This window comes from Salvelinus fontinalis, chromosome 19 (assembly GCF_029448725.1).
Source record: "Salvelinus fontinalis isolate EN_2023a chromosome 19, ASM2944872v1, whole genome shotgun sequence".
Classification (NCBI taxonomy): Eukaryota; Metazoa; Chordata; class Actinopteri; order Salmoniformes; family Salmonidae; genus Salvelinus; species Salvelinus fontinalis.
In genome coordinates, this window is record NC_074683.1 from 2,251,915 (window position 1) to 2,267,301 (window position 15,387).

A 15,387-nucleotide genomic window follows, 5' to 3' on the forward strand; every position below is an offset into this window, starting at 1 on the left:
CAGGAGAGATCTCCCAGCCCGTGGGGTGAAGGTGTCAGAGAGACAATCCCCTCTGTGGGGGTATATGTCACACCTCGGAGCCCCAGAGTCAACAGCCAAGTGCAGCTGCAAACACAGGCCCTGTTTGCCCATTTGCCTGTCTGCTAAAAGAGACACCAGAGGTGTGAAAGTCTCAGAAAGAGCTGGGTCTTCAAAAGAACCAGACAGGAGAGAGCTTTGAAACGGTCCAAATAAAATAAAATTGTATTTGTCACATGCTTCGTAAACAACCGATGTAGACTAACAGTGAAATGCTTCCTTACAGGCCCTTCCCAACAACGCAGAGAGAAAATAGAGAAATAATAGAAAAGTAATAACCCATAATAATAAAAGTAATAATAATTACACAATGAGTAACGATATCTTGGCTACATACACGGGGTACCAGTACCTAGACAATGTGCAGGGGTACGAAGTAATTGAAGTAGATATGTACAAATAACTAGGAATAGAGTGACTAGGCAACAGGATAGATAATTAACAGTAACAGCAGAGTATGTGATTCCTTACAGAAATTCGACATCTTTTGCACCTGTGAAATCATGTGAAACTGTGTTTTTGGAATATTTCATGTGATATATCACATGAAGTTTCACGCTGATAAAAACATGAGATTTCACAGGTGATACCCTGCAAACACAAATCTGTTATGATACACACAGTGTTTTCAACTTACAGATTTGACTACATCGTGCATGTTTTTTAATACAGAAATTATTATTCAATATGTCCTTACCTGGGATTTGAACTCACAACTCCTTGGTTCACTGCAGTCAAATCGTCCTGCTGCGCCACAATGTCTGTGTCAATGACTAATTTCACCTGTATTCCTACACATCTCAGCTTTGTTAAAAATACACTCAAGAATAACAAGTGTTTTTATCATAGTGATTCAGGTGTAACATTAAAGCAGAATAATATGCCCAACCAACATTATACAGAAAACCCTCAAATTGCTGAAATAAGTCAATGTAATCAATGATGAGAGAAAAGTCAGAATAAAGGTTTCACTATATATTTTACCTCTTGGTGATGTCATTCGGAAATATAATGTTAACGTCACTGCTATGCAAGCTGTACATTTCGATGAAACATGGTGAAGCCCCAAAATTGCCTGTGTTTCAGACATAAGGAAGTGGATGGTGGCAAATGTTTTACTTTTAAATTTGGACAAAACAGAGATGCTTGTTCTAGGTCTCAAGAAACAAAGAGATCTTCTGTTGAATCTGACAATTAATCTTGACGGTTGTACAGTCGTCTCAAATAAAACTATGAAGGACCTCGGCGTTACTCTGGACCCTGATATCTCCTTGAACGAAAATATCAAGAATATTTCAAGGACAGCTTTTTCCATCTTTGTAACATTGCAAAAATCTGACTTTTTGTCTAAAAATGATGCAGAAAAGCTAATCCATGCCTGTGTCACTTCTAAATTAGACTTCTGAAATGCTCTACTTTCCAGCTACCCGGATAAAGCACACCCACTTCTGTTTAGCAGTTAGTGCTAAAATCACAATCCCAGTGGGTCAGAAGTTTACATACACTCAATTAGTATTTGCTAGCATTGCCTTTAAATTGCCTAACTTGGGTCAAACGTTTCGGGTAACCTTCCACAAGCTTCCCACAATAAGTTGGGTGAATTTTGGCCCATTTCTCCTGACAGAGCTGGTGTAACTTAGTCAGGTTTGTAGGCCTCCTTGCTCGCACACCCTTTTTCAGTTCTGCCCACAAATTGTCTTAGGATTGAGGTCAGGGCTTTGTGATGGCCACTCCAATACCTTGACTTTGTTGTCCTTAAAACCTCTTTGGGAAAGGCCCCATCTCGACAACATCCTGTGAAATTGCAGAGCGCAAAATTCAAAATACAAAAATCGTAATATTAAACATTCATGAAAATACAAGTGTCTTACATCGTTTAAAAGCTTAACTTCTTGTTAGTCCAGCCGCTTTGTCAGATTTCAAAAAGGCTTTATGGCGAAAGCATACCATGTGATTATCTGAGGACAGTGCCTCGTGTACAAAAGCATGAAAAACATTTTCCAAACAAGCAGAGGCGTCACAAAAGTCAGAAATAGCGATAAAATAAATCACTTACCTTTGAAGATCTTCCTCTGGTTGCAATCCCAAGGGTCCCAGCTACATAACAAATGGTCGTTTTGTTCGATAAAGTCCTTCTTTATATCCCAAAAAAGTCAGTTTAGTTGGCGCGCTTGATTCAGTAATCTAACTGTTCCCCCTCGTTCAAAAATGCATACAAAGAAATCTCAAAAGTAACCAACAAACTTTGTCCAAACAAGTCAAGCAATGTTTCTAATCAATCCTCGGGTACCCTAATATGTAAATAAACTATCAAATTTAATACGGAGATGTTCATTACCGGAGATAAATAATGAAGTGCGCTCATCAACGCGCGCCACAAGACTACAGTCAAAAGGAGAGCCACCTAGAAAAACTACAAATTCTAGCTCATTTTTCAAAAAACAAGCCTGAAACTCTTTCTAAAGACTGTTGACATCTAGTGGAAGCCCTAGTAATTGTAATCTGGGAGGTATTCCTTTGATTTTCCCATAAACAAGCATTTGAATGGGCAGACACCTCAAAAAATATATATTCCGGATGGATCCTCCTCAAGTTTTCGGCCTGCCATATCAGTTCTGTTATACTCACAGACATTATTTTAACAGTTTTAGAAACTTCAGTGTTTTCTATCCAATAGTACCAATTATATGCATATCCTAGTTTCTGGGCCTGAGTAACAGGCAGTTTACTTTGGGCACCTCAGTCATCCAAACTTCCGAATACTGCCCCCTATCCCAAAGAAGTTGAGCCATTTTGCCACAACTTTGGAAGTATGCTTGGGGTCATTGTCCATTTGGAAGACCCATTTGCAACCAAGCTTTAACTTCCTGACTGATTGAGATGTTGCTTCAATATATCCACATCATTTTCCTCCTCATAATGCCATCTATTTTGTGAAGTGCACCAGTCCCTCCTGCAGCAAAGCACCCCCACAACATGATGCTGCCACCCCGTGCTTCATGGTTGGGATGGTGTTCTTCGGCTTGCAAGCCTCCCCCTTTTTCCTCCAAACATAACGATGGTCATTATGGCCAGTTTATTTTTGTTTCATCAGACCAGAGGACATTTCTCCAAAAAGTACGATCTTTGTCCCCATGTGCAGTTGCAAACCGTAGTCTGGCTTTTTTTATGGCGGTTTTGGAGCAGTGGCTTCTTCCTTGCTGAGCGGCCTTTCAGGTTATGTCGATAAAGGACTTGTTTTACTGTGGATATAGATACTTTTTTACCTGTTTCCTCCAGCATCTTCACAAGGTCCTTTGCTGTTGTTCTGGGATTGATTTGCACTTTTCGCACCAAAGTACATTAATCTCTAGGAGACAGAACGCGTCTCCTTCCTGATCGGTATGACGGCTGCGTGGTGCCATGGTGTTTATACTTGCGTACTATTGTTTGTACAGATGAACGTGGTACCTCCAGGCATTTGAAAATTGCTCCCAAGGATGAACCAGACTACAATTTTGGCCAATTTTGGTCTACAATTTTTTTTCTGAGGTCTTGGCTGATTTCTTTTGATTTTCCCATGAGTTTGAAGGTAGGCCTTGAATTACATCTACAGGTACACCTCCAATTGACTCAAATGATGTCAAGTTTCTAAAGCCATTACATAATTTTCTGGAATTATCCAAGCTGTTTAAAGGCACAGTCAACTTAGTGTATGTAAACTTCTGACCCACTGGAATTGTGATACAGTGAATTGTACGTGAAATAATCTGTCTGTAAACAATTGTTCGAAAAATGACTTGTGTCGTGCCCGACTTGCCAAAGTAGATGTCCTACCCGACTTGCCAAAAATATAGTTTGTTAGCAAGACATTTGTGGAGTGGTTGAAAAACGAGTTTTAATGACTCCAACCTAAGTGTATGTAAACTTCCAACTTCAACTGTATATTATCCATGTTGTTGTTCAGCCACGACTCAGAGAAACATATTCCAGTTGTTCAGGTCTCGTTGATAGGATAGTCTCGAACAGAGCTCATCCAGATTGTTCTCCAGTGATTGTACGTTCGACAATAGAGTGGAGGGTAGAGGCGGATTATTAATTCACTAAAGGTTATTTTGTCAGGGTGCTCACACGTCGGCCTCTCTTACGCCGTATTTTCCTTTGACGAGTTTTGGGGATTAGGACCTGGTCTGTTGTGAGCAGTGTATCCAATGCTGCCGACTCACTGAAGTAGAACATTATGTACAAAAAAAGTTAAGATCAGCGCAAAAAATACACAAAATAGCAGATTTGGACAGGAACCCATAAAACGGCAGCTATCCATTGCAGCGTCATTCTATATACAAGCCTCAGGAGCGGACTGGGACCAGAAATCCGCTCTGGCATTTTCATTACACGGACAATTTATTTCCTTGAGGCCCCACAATGGCCCATATTTTTCTCAAGGCCCCCACACCAGCCAATTTTATTCGTTAAGGCCCCCATTATTAGCCAGATAATTATAATTTTGCTAAAAAATCCAAGTAAGACAGGCCCACTAGGCTAGAAATGGACCAGCCCATCTAACGTTTGCCCGAAATGCCAGATGGCAGTCCGCCCCTGGTCAGCCTGGAGATGACAGAGAGTTACTATAGCACACCTGTCTAGTTTTCATGGCTTGGGCTCTGGACACAAGGCCAGATTGTGACATAATTTCCTTAGGCAAGCTCTCAGAAATCATTTGACATGCTATGGCAATTGGATCAAATCAAACAGTGATGCAAAACATAAGAAACCACACAAGAGAGTTTTTGTAAACTGTAATTTAACAAAAGAATAGCTTGGCACACACAAAATACTTTAATAGGCAGACCGAACAGGTTTTTTTCTCCCAAATTATCATAATTTAAATCCCTAATTCTGTTTGAGAAACAGTTTATTGCAGATTTTTCCAATGACAGCATATACTAGGTGTTTGCCAAGAAAGTGAAAGTGTGTAAGGCTTAGTGAAAGTGAAAGTCTGCCAAATTATTTGAGAGCATATGAGCTTACAGAAAAGTATTGAACACATTCAGAACCATGGTAAAACTGTGTTTCTTTTTGCTCTTGCTTTCACTTTACACCATCGTAAACGCAGGTAAAATTAACTTTTTATTCTCTGTCATATCTCATTTAGTATACATCTTGATTCTAGGAGCAGTGTGAGCACCAGCCTACGTGGTGTTTATTACCATACTGTAGAGAGTACAAAACTCCTAGGAAAACCGAGTAAAATATTTTCAGGAGCTTCTCAGACATTGTAAAAATATTCACTGATCTTGTTTTCACCTTCACTCACATTCAGGATCTCATTCTCTGTGGGCATTCGCAACTTGTATCTCAGGAGAAGCACCTTTCCCTGAGTGTAGTGTTGTGTTGATGCAGGATGACATTCAAGTTGGCTACTTTGACTCCAACATGGAGCAGTTTATCCACAAGGGACCTTACGCCCCAGACGAAACAGAGGTTGACGCAGCCCAAGATGCAGCTTATGTGTTTGGACACATGTTCCTCAGCATGAAAAGGCGACTGTCAGACCTGAGGTATCGCTTTAATTCCACAGGGAATATAGATGTTCAGCAGAGAATGACTGGCTGTGAGATGTTGGATACTGGTGAACCCGGCCTTATTCTGTCCACAGATGCTTTCAATGCAATTTTTGCTGATTTAATATATTACAACATGACACATTATTCATACAATTCAGGAAACCTACTGTCGCCATGGAGTGAGGTGCATCAAACATATGCAAAATGGCTTTATCAGACCATTTACCTACCCATTTGCATAAAATCATTGAAGAAATTTCTGGAGAGATTGAAGAACTTTGTGATGCGTAAAGTGCGTCCCAGAGTCAGGCTCATACAGAAAGCCATGTCTGGAGGTGCCCGTGTGAGCTGTCTGGCGTTTGGTTTTTACCCCCGCCACATCAATCTGACCCTGCTGAGAGATGGCCAGCCAATAGTAGAACAAGAGATGACTGGGGGTCAGTTGCTGCCCAATGGAGACGGGACCTACCAGCTGAGAAAGAGTCTGGAGGTCAACACAGAGGAGCTGAGAGAGAGACACAACTACACCTGCACCACCTCCCACCTCAGTCTGGACAACAAGCTGGATGTGAGCTGGATACCTGAGTCTGGGATCGACAGAGTGGGTCTTTATGTCAAGTCAGCTCCACTGGCCATGGTGGCCATAATTATTCTACTCAGCATTTTCGTTTGTGTAAGGAGGAGAAACACAGCTGGCTCCCAGACATTGTCACAGCTCTCCAATGCAAATTATGCCCAAGTGGCTGAGCAAATTAGCCTATCTTCACATTCTGAGACCTGATATATTTGCTGCTGCCACTCATGCAAAGACTTCAAAGTGAAAAGCCAATACATTGTAGGTTGATCTATATTATACAGTATATAGCTTAATAAAGACAAGTATTTTTATGATGCAGTGGTGCATAAGCAACCCGAAAATGTGTACTGACAGTGCTATGATGTATGTATTGATTTGATATGTAAAAAAGTGTTTTGTACTGCATTAAAGATCCATAAAAAATCATCATGACACAAAAAGATCATTGGAGTTTGGTTAATTACAAATGAGGAGCAGGAAATGTTACCCTAGAACAAAAACAGAATATCAGAAATACTGTTTATCCTACTTATCACACCGTATTTCACATCAGATACCATACGATATGAATATTCAGTCAGATTCTTGATGTACTGTATTTTATTAGAGGGGCAGCAGACATCAGCCAACTCCAGGGGCTGCACCTCTACTTCACGCCACATGGTGTCGCTCCAAATTAAAATTAGCCTACTACCAGAAACTCAATTAGGATGCCGGATTTATGTGTAATTCCAGTTCCAGTCCATTCTGACATAGACCACACAAAGATATTGAAAGGGGATATCGCACAGAGACAGTTGTCTATTTTAGGAATACATTTCATGCTATGATAGGCTACAAGATTAAACTTTTTTTAAACTTATGAATGAGACTATAAACAAATCTTGAATAAGATCGGCATTGTCCACATTTCAAATAATACATTGTGAAATAAATTGTTAATTCGTTTAATTAGTTAACAATGTTTTACCACATTCTGTTCAAAAACTGCCCAGTGATAGAAGACGGAAATCTCAGGGTCAGGGATATAAATAAAACGTAAAAGTATTACACGTACTGTATGCCCGGTAAGCATTACATCTCTGACCGCTTAGTGACACACAAGTTGTTTACAAACACATAGTTACCGGGAATGACGTCAGAGAGCGGAACATCACCATAGGAATAGAAAACGGTCACTGATAGGCCTATACCGTAAAATCATGTATAGTGCGTTTTCCCAATTCAATTCAAGGTGCTTTATTGACATGGGAAACATATGTCAACATTGCCAAAACAAGTGAATTAGATAGTATACAAAAGTGAAATAAACAATAAAAATGAAGAGTAAACATTACACTCACAGAAATTCCAAAAGAATAAGAATTTCTCTCTCCCTTTCCCTATCTATCTCTCCCTCCTCTCTCTCTCCCGCCTCCTCCGAGTCACCGCCCCGGCTGTGGGTAGGGGAGAGTTTAAAACCAGTCTTGAGACACCGGGCACTTTGTCAGAAGGACAGCGCTTTGCTTTAGCGGACTAGTAGCGGACAGGAGCACACAGAGTGCAAACACGTTGTTATTGGAAATACCCGCGGAGTTGACTTAATTATACTGGATACTTTTGAGATTTACAAGACAAGAAAAATGAAGTCTCCAAAGTTGAAGTCTCAAGGCAAATGTAAGTTAGACCATCTCATATGTTCTGTTGACTTCCACTGGACAATGCACTGAACACTGACCAGGCATGGCGTTATTGGACCTTTCAGAAAGGGAGTTATGTGAAGTTATGTGAAACCGTGCAAGTGTGGTTCTTATTCAACAGCTGTTACAATGTAACAATGTTTCAATTTAACATGTGTGTTACACATATTTCAATGACACAAAAACATAGACTGTCGATAGGTTGCATGTGATAGGATAAATTAATAGAGAGCTATTTATTTTATTAACTGAAATGAAGTAAAGAAAAATATATGTTGTATGAGAATGGTTGTGGGATAGACATGCCAGTCCAGTATAGTAACACATGCTTATTCCCTCCGTTATTTCAGGTAAATTCCTTGAGGAGGATGATCTGTCTGACGTGCTGTGTGAGTTCGACGCGGTGATCGAGGATTTCACTTCCCCGATGGAGAAGAGACACTTCCAGTACGACGAGCACCTGAAGACCGCGAAGAGACGGAGCAGTGCCAGCGTCAGTGACAGCGGCATCAGCGACTCAGAAAGTAAGTGAACCTTGCACGCACAGACACACACGAACACACACACACAGTTGTCCCAATACCGAAAGACAGTGTAGCAATTGTGCTGGAATGCCTGCAACAGGGTTTGAACCAACGACCTTGCAGATACAAGGCCTGACAGAGACTACAATTACATAGCCTACAGGGCGGCAACAGTAGCAGTACAAACATTCTCAAGTAGTGACAGGACCTATCAGTAGCCTAGATATGTTGCTGTTTGCACTTCGAGGCTCACAATTCCCTTTACTCCATATAGTGCCAGACTGATTTGCCATTAGTGCTAGATTATACATTGTCATGTGTCCCACAAGTGCTCTACCCAGTCTGAAACTGGAAACCTTCAATTCCTCAGACAGACCATGCCTCGGTGGATGCCTCTGTCTCTGGAAATGCTTTCTCTAACCCTAACCATCCTCACTCAGTGCAACTGAATGAGTGGTGGGTCTCTCTCTCTCTCTCTCTCTCTCTCTCTCTCTCTCTCTCTCTCTCTCTCTCTCTCTCTCTCTCTCTCTCTCTCTCTCTCTCTCTCTCTCTCTCTATCAGAGTATCTGCCAGCCTCTCCTCATGTTCAGAATGCCTTCTCACTAACCTACATCCCAGACTGACAGTTGTGTTATTGTTGCCCACTCTGGGGTGCAGCTCTCTTTCAGCCATGCGTCCATCCATCAGTCCTTACACACAATAGCTCTCCCCTGCATAAGACAGGTCATTCTTCAATGGACTACCATGGAGAGGACAGGACCCACACAGGAATCCTAGACCTAACGTCTTTACACTCGTCTGTAGATAACATGTTCTGGTAACTCTTCACATTAGTTTCCTCTGAAAATCTGTGTGCAGTAGTTATGCTATAGTTATTCTGTAATTACTCAAGTAAAAACGTTAAATGAACCTATTATTACGTACTCTTTTAGTTATTACGAAAACGGATAAATGAAATAGTAACTCTCTCTGTGAATGCCAGGCCCCGGTCTTAAACATGCAAAACTGGACACGATCCTTCCGAACTCGTTCTGCAGACGTGGAGTTTGTAGAACACACTACAGCGCACCATGAAGTTATCCTTTCACATCTTCCCACAGAAATCCCAACCCACTCACATGTGGTTGGGAAATGAAATCAGTGTTCGCTTGGGGAGCGGGAGCATATTTCTGTCTATGTGTAACTGTGTGAGGTTATCACATTTGGGTTAGGGCCCGAGGCGTAGCACAGACACACACACACACAAACACCCCGTATGGTAATGCACAGCTTGACGCATGGGAGACTTCATAGCTGCGTATGACAATGAAATCTAAGCGTGTATAGGCTATCACAGAGACATGGCTGGCTTGGAATATGGGGGCTTGTGTGCCAAATATGCAGCAGTAGCTCAATCTAAATCCAAGATCTCTGGACCTAGATCAAGGTTTTGTGTGTGTGTGTGTGTGTGCGTGTGTGTGTGTGTGTGTGTGTGTGTGTGTGTGTGTGTGTGTGTGTGTGTGTGTGTGTGTGTGTGTGTGTGTGTGTGTGTGTGTGTGTGTGTGTGTGTGTGTGTGTGTGTGTGTGTGTGTGTGTGTGTGTGTGTGTGTGTGTGTGTGTGTGTGTGTACTTGAATGTGGTGCTGAGAGGTGGAGGTCAGGGGTTACTCTAGGTATGTGCTGTACATCAGAGCCACTCTGTCAGGGTCCAGTGGAACTCTTGAGTGAGGAGAGAAAGAGAGAGACAGAGAGAGAGAGGAGACAGGAGAGAGAGAGCGAGAGAAAGATATTTTGAGGTTTGCGGGTTAAGCTGCTTATGCTGCAGTAGTTAGCCTCATACTCCTAGTCAGACCTGTCAAGAGTGTTAATACAAGGATTAAGTAGCAGACCAGCAGACCTCAATCTAAGCAGCAGTTGAGAAAGGAGTTCCATTAGCTTTGGATTGGAGACAGCACAGGGAACGGAATGCGTTTCTGTTGAAAATGACAATAGTAAAACAACTCGTTTTTGAGACGTCCATCCGCCGACAGTACCCACCCTGACTTTATAACATACTTTATAGTCGGACAAAACTGAGCTGTGTAGAATTGAAATGAATTCCACTAAACTGCCCATTTCTAAATTGTACGGAGGAGAAACAACTGTTCTCTTACTCTCTCCTTCTCCCAACACCATTCCTTTCCTGGATAAAAACAAACGGTGATACAGATCTGTATCCGGCTGAAATATCTACTGGCGGAATCAAAGTGTTCATTATGTCCCTTATGCAAATCACACAGTCAACGCTTTGACCACATAGAGCCTGACTTACCCAGTTTTACCACTGTGGGGGAATGCAGGAGGGAGAGGGGTAACGTGTGTGTGTGTGTACTAGACGTGGCAGAGTTAAATCAAGCACACACTATTTGTCACACAGGAGAAATATGTCCCTCTCTGAGTTAGGGTTAGGGCTACATCTCAATAGTTAAAGAGAGAGCTAGAGAAAGAGAGCTAGAGAGAGAGAGCCCAGCTGTTAAACAGTGGTATTGTGTTTTGGCCCTGTTTGAGGGGCCCTCATTGACTTCCCACCACCCTCTACTCATGTCCCTGCTCTGACCCTTTCACACTAACCAGATGACTTTTGTCAACTTATGAGTTAGGGAACCCACAGTCAGTCTGCTAGTGTGTGTGTGTTGTGTGTGTGTTGTGTGTTGTGTGTTGTGTGTGTGTGTGTGTGTGTGTGTGTGTGTGTGTGTGTGTGTGTGTGTGTGTGTGTGTGTGTGTGTGTGTGTGTGTGTGTGTGTGTGTGTGTGTGTGTGTGTGTGTGTGTGTGTGTGTGTGTGTGTGTGTGTGTGCAAAACATATGGATGTGGCAATAGGCCCTACAGCTGCTTCGGGCATACAGAAAGGTGATCAGTCTTTTAATCTCTCCCTTTCTCTCTCGCTCTCTCCCCCTTCTCCCCCTCTCTTCCTCTCTTTCTCTCTCTCTCAGGTGCTGAGTCGCTCAACAGGAACAGCTTCAGTTTCAGTGATGAGAGACTGAACTCTCCCAATGTCTTCTCTCCCTCTCCCACCTCCCCCCCACCTCTCACATCACCCAAAGGTGAGCCTCGACACACACACGTATGCACGCATACACACTCGCACACACAAAAATGCAAGCGTGCACAAACACAACCGTCAGCATTCTCACCTTTACACACACACGTCATTCTGCCTACAACTTTTCTCTACTGTATGCAAAGTCTTGTCCCAGTTTGACAACATTTGCCAAAATGCAGCTCAGTATCACTCCTGTTTAGACAGAAGGATAGATGCAGGATTAAACATGACGTGTGTTTTAGGAGAAGTCAAATGTTACAATAGGCAGACCTATTGCCTTAGGCTTAGAGCACCTCAGCTATCCTCAGCTATTCCAATAGGTCACCTATTAACTAATTAGCGTTCAAGTGACTCATTCTTCTTGTTTAGTATTGTAGTAGGTATGTGAATATTTGTAGTAGATAATGCCATGTAATGTTCAATTCACATAATACACGATGCATGTTCATTTGAGGTTATGCAATTGCAGGTGGACAATACAGTTCTACTCTGTTCTATTCTATCATCTGACCCTCTCTCTATGTTGTTTACAGCCAAACTGGGAGACACTAAAGAACTGGAGGACTTCATTGCTGACCTTGACAAGACGTTAGCAAGTAAGCTCTAATAGCTTACACCATTCACAGTACACTGTAAAAAGTAACTGCCTAACTCATTAAAGACATTAAGTAGTGGCAACTCAAACATCTCCAATGGTCAGTAGAACTCAAATCATAAAAGTAGTACTAACTCAGATGTCAAATAGATTTCTTATCACTTAATGTTTTTGAGTACTGTTAACAAATATTAGGTGATTGAGAAAATATAACTGTATTTATTTATCTTCCGCTAATCTAGTTATTCCATTTCTAGAAGTTATTGTGATTTCATATTTTAAAGTCAATATAACATTTATTAAAAACTGTAAGTTGTTCTTACTTGATTCTATTATGTTTTACGTCTTTACCTAAAATAATTAAGTAATAGTCAGACACATTGATATTTGAGTAAAAAACACGATTTATCTGTGTTGTGCTGATATAGAATTATTACGTTTTTGCAAGTTATGAATACTTTATAGTGCCACTTGGCTTTGTTTTTTAGAGGATTTATGATACTTGTACACAATGCTGTAGGCACGTTCAAAGAAATACAAATATATTTCTAGTATATAGTATTAAGCAGTTTATTGTGCTATGAGCTGTAATTGATCATGATGAACAGATATCAAAGCCGTTGGACAAATTGATGTTCAATAATGAGACAAGCCGTTCCCACCATTAACAAGGTCATGTGCACCAGTTTTAATGACAGAGGCTAATGCAGCGTCCTGTAATGCTTACGGCTCTATATCCAATTACTGCTATGAGTACTGTGCTCAACAATGCTTGCTAAGGTGGGTTAAAATGACAAATCGTCAAATACATAAAACAATGTTAAACATTAAGACACGATCACTGAAAATTACTAATCAGAACTACTTACTACTTAACCTTGAAAATTATTGTAATGAAGGTTAATAATTGAAGTAAAAGAGAACCTACATTTTAATGTTTACTACAACAAATATTCATGTTCAAGTAACTTCAAGCGTTATAGTTCAGAATACATAATACAATTTAATGCCAAAAAGCTCATAAAACACAAAACAGTTAAGTGTTTACAACTTAAAAAGATAACAATATGGGTGGTGATGATGTGACTTTATTACTTGAAGTATTGAACACTGAAATACTTTGAGTTGGTTTTAGGCAACGGGTTTCGACAAAACAAAAATGTTAGCAGAACAAATGACCTATTTTACAATGTACTCAGTCAAGGGTGTGTGTTCTCTATGCTAACTATGTTAGATATGCTAACCACCAATACCTGATTGTCGAGCCTTGCTGTTTTTCCGAAACGATAAGCTCTTAGCTGTCAGCTCCAAACAGGGTTGTGGTATGGGGATGTATGAGGATGTATGGATAGACCATGTAAGGCCTCGAGGGAAGGGGAAGATATCCCTTTCAGCTGTCACTCATGTCATTATGTCTTGACACACACGCACTCACACACATACGCGCACACACACACGCAGCAGCCTATGTAAGAATGTAACCAGAGAGAGAGCCTCGTTTATGTGGCGGGTACAGACCAACATAGCTCAGTTTATTTGTTTTGGACCGATCCTTTACTACAGTAGTCCAGAGTGTTGGAACTTGCATCAGGGCGGTTACATTGGAATGTGCCCGCGTAAAATCTGGGGTGGAATATCAACTGTAAATGTCAGCTTCGGAATTGGAATTACCAGTGGAAGTGTTCCGGTGCTTTTCTTAACAGAGAAGGCCAGGCGGTTAGAGTACTGAATGTTCCTCATTCAGTCACATTATGCCATGGGACAGCAAGTCACATAAAGTAAAGGGACAGTCAGTTATTTGTCATTCAGGTTAAGCAGAGCCTGACATTTTTATTAGGGTCTGCAGTGTTATTGATGGCTGCCAAGTAAAACTGACCACACCTCCGAACTAAGAATAGTGTTGGACTGCCAAGGAGCCAGAGAGGCTATTGCTAAGCACTGAGTGTGTGTGAATTTGTCTGTCCGTCTGCCCTGAGGCACGTAGAGGAGTCTACAGTCCATTACTAATCAAACGTCTGTCTGTCTCTCCTTAGGCATGTGACACGGAGCCGAAGAGAAGTGAGAGACCCTTTTTTGGAGAGTAGCCATCGCGAGGAGGGGACACCCTGTCCAGCACCCCAGAACACACACACACCAGGAGTGCTATGAACATAGCACAAGGACAGTCACAGTGACCGTCAGACTTGCTGAACAACTTCATCTCAAGGCTGTGTCCCAATATTATAAGACAGCGTCATCTCCTTGTCTCCTTTCCTTCTCCTCGTCTCATTTCCCTCATGATCTGAGCTGATTGGACTGGATAGTTTTTTCTAGGTTTGCATGGTAAGAATGGGCCAATCTGAAATGGAACCTCATGTTCTATTGCACCAGGTCGCAGTTGCAAATGAGAACTTGTTCTCAACTAGCCTACCTGGTTAAATAAAGGTGAAATAAAAAATAAAATAAAAATATGGCATAGAGGGATATTTCGTACGTAGCCCCAATTTATAAACTATTAGCAGTCATGGAAGAGAGGAGACTAGAGGAGACTAGGGATTAGGAAGGAGACGAGGAAAGGAAGCTTTGTAAAAGTATTGGGACACTGTTAGAGAGACAAACACCATCTCACATACACGGGACAGGCTGTGCGTCCTTTATACAAAACTTGAGCTGGAATATTTAAGAAATCGCTTTTTACAATATAAGTATATTTGTAATTGTATAGAGCTGGTCATTGTAAATGTATCAATAATACTTTTTTGTGAAATATATTTTTGTATCTATGTGTAAATAATAATTGTTTCAAATTCTATTGCCTTGGAATTAAAAAGCGTATGATAAGTTTAAGGTTTGGCACACGTTGACTGAAGTTGAGATGTTTGATGCTTCTAACGAATGCAAACTAAAATCTGGATTAACTCTGAAAAACTGCAATGCAACAAAATGTTTTGAATACAGCTAATATCAATTGCCTACCAGAGAATATTAAAATGAAATATTGTTGTTTTAAAATATCTCTTCTCGTTTTTACCCCCTGCTTGCTTTATTGGTCTCCCTTTTAACAGGGCGATATTGGGGGGAGTTTGAGTGACAGCTGGTCACTGGCCACCGCCTTGGCACTGAGGAACTGTGTCCCTCTGTGTCCCTGTCTCTATGACTTCTATGAGTGGTAGTCAGTGACCTGCTGTTGGTGTCTGTGCATCTCTGTACACAGCTCTGTGGGGCGTAGACAGACATACTGAAATAGACATTCCAATTCCCAGGGCTTTTGTGATCATTACTCAACCCTTCAACAAAGCTAGTGGTTATGAAACTATGGCTATTTATAGACTGAGGTTGGTGAATGGCAG

The 15,387-nt window shown here is 41.3% G+C and overlaps 2 protein-coding genes across 2 annotated transcripts; both read left to right on the top strand.

Moving 5' to 3' along the window:
- Positions 1-4,976: 4,976 nt before the first annotated feature.
- On the top strand, positions 4,977-6,599 carry LOC129816977 (class I histocompatibility antigen, F10 alpha chain-like). Its single transcript, XM_055871980.1, has 2 exons — positions 4,977-5,173; positions 5,381-6,599. Exons 1-2 carry the CDS (start codon positions 5,116-5,118, stop codon positions 6,403-6,405), a joined length of 1,083 nt encoding a protein of 360 aa, XP_055727955.1. The 5' UTR covers positions 4,977-5,115; the 3' UTR covers positions 6,406-6,599.
- Positions 6,600-7,659: 1,060 nt separating this feature from the next.
- On the top strand, positions 7,660-15,049 carry LOC129816142 (regulator of cell cycle RGCC-like). The gene is made up of 5 exons (XM_055870342.1): positions 7,660-7,857; positions 8,231-8,404; positions 11,354-11,464; positions 11,997-12,059; positions 14,092-15,049. Exons 1-5 carry the CDS (start codon positions 7,824-7,826, stop codon positions 14,097-14,099), a joined length of 390 nt encoding a protein of 129 aa, XP_055726317.1. The 5' UTR covers positions 7,660-7,823; the 3' UTR covers positions 14,100-15,049.
- The last annotated feature ends 338 nt before the right edge of the window (positions 15,050-15,387 follow it).

Excerpts from the sequence above, each read along its gene's own strand:
- LOC129816977 (XM_055871980.1), top strand. The coding sequence starts at position 5,116 with ATGGTAAAACTGTGTTTCTTTTTGCTCTTGCTTTCACTTTACACCATC. Across the intron at positions 5,174-5,380 it reads TTACACCATCGTAAACGCAG|GATCTCATTCTCTGTGGGCA; the intron begins GTAAAATTAACT and ends ACTCACATTCAG.
- LOC129816142 (XM_055870342.1), top strand. The coding sequence starts at position 7,824 with ATGAAGTCTCCAAAGTTGAAGTCTCAAGGCAAAT. Across the intron at positions 8,405-11,353 it reads CGGCATCAGCGACTCAGAAA|GTGCTGAGTCGCTCAACAGG; the intron begins GTAAGTGAACCT and ends TCTCTCTCTCAG. Across the intron at positions 11,465-11,996 it reads ACCTCTCACATCACCCAAAG|CCAAACTGGGAGACACTAAA; the intron begins GTGAGCCTCGAC and ends TGTTGTTTACAG.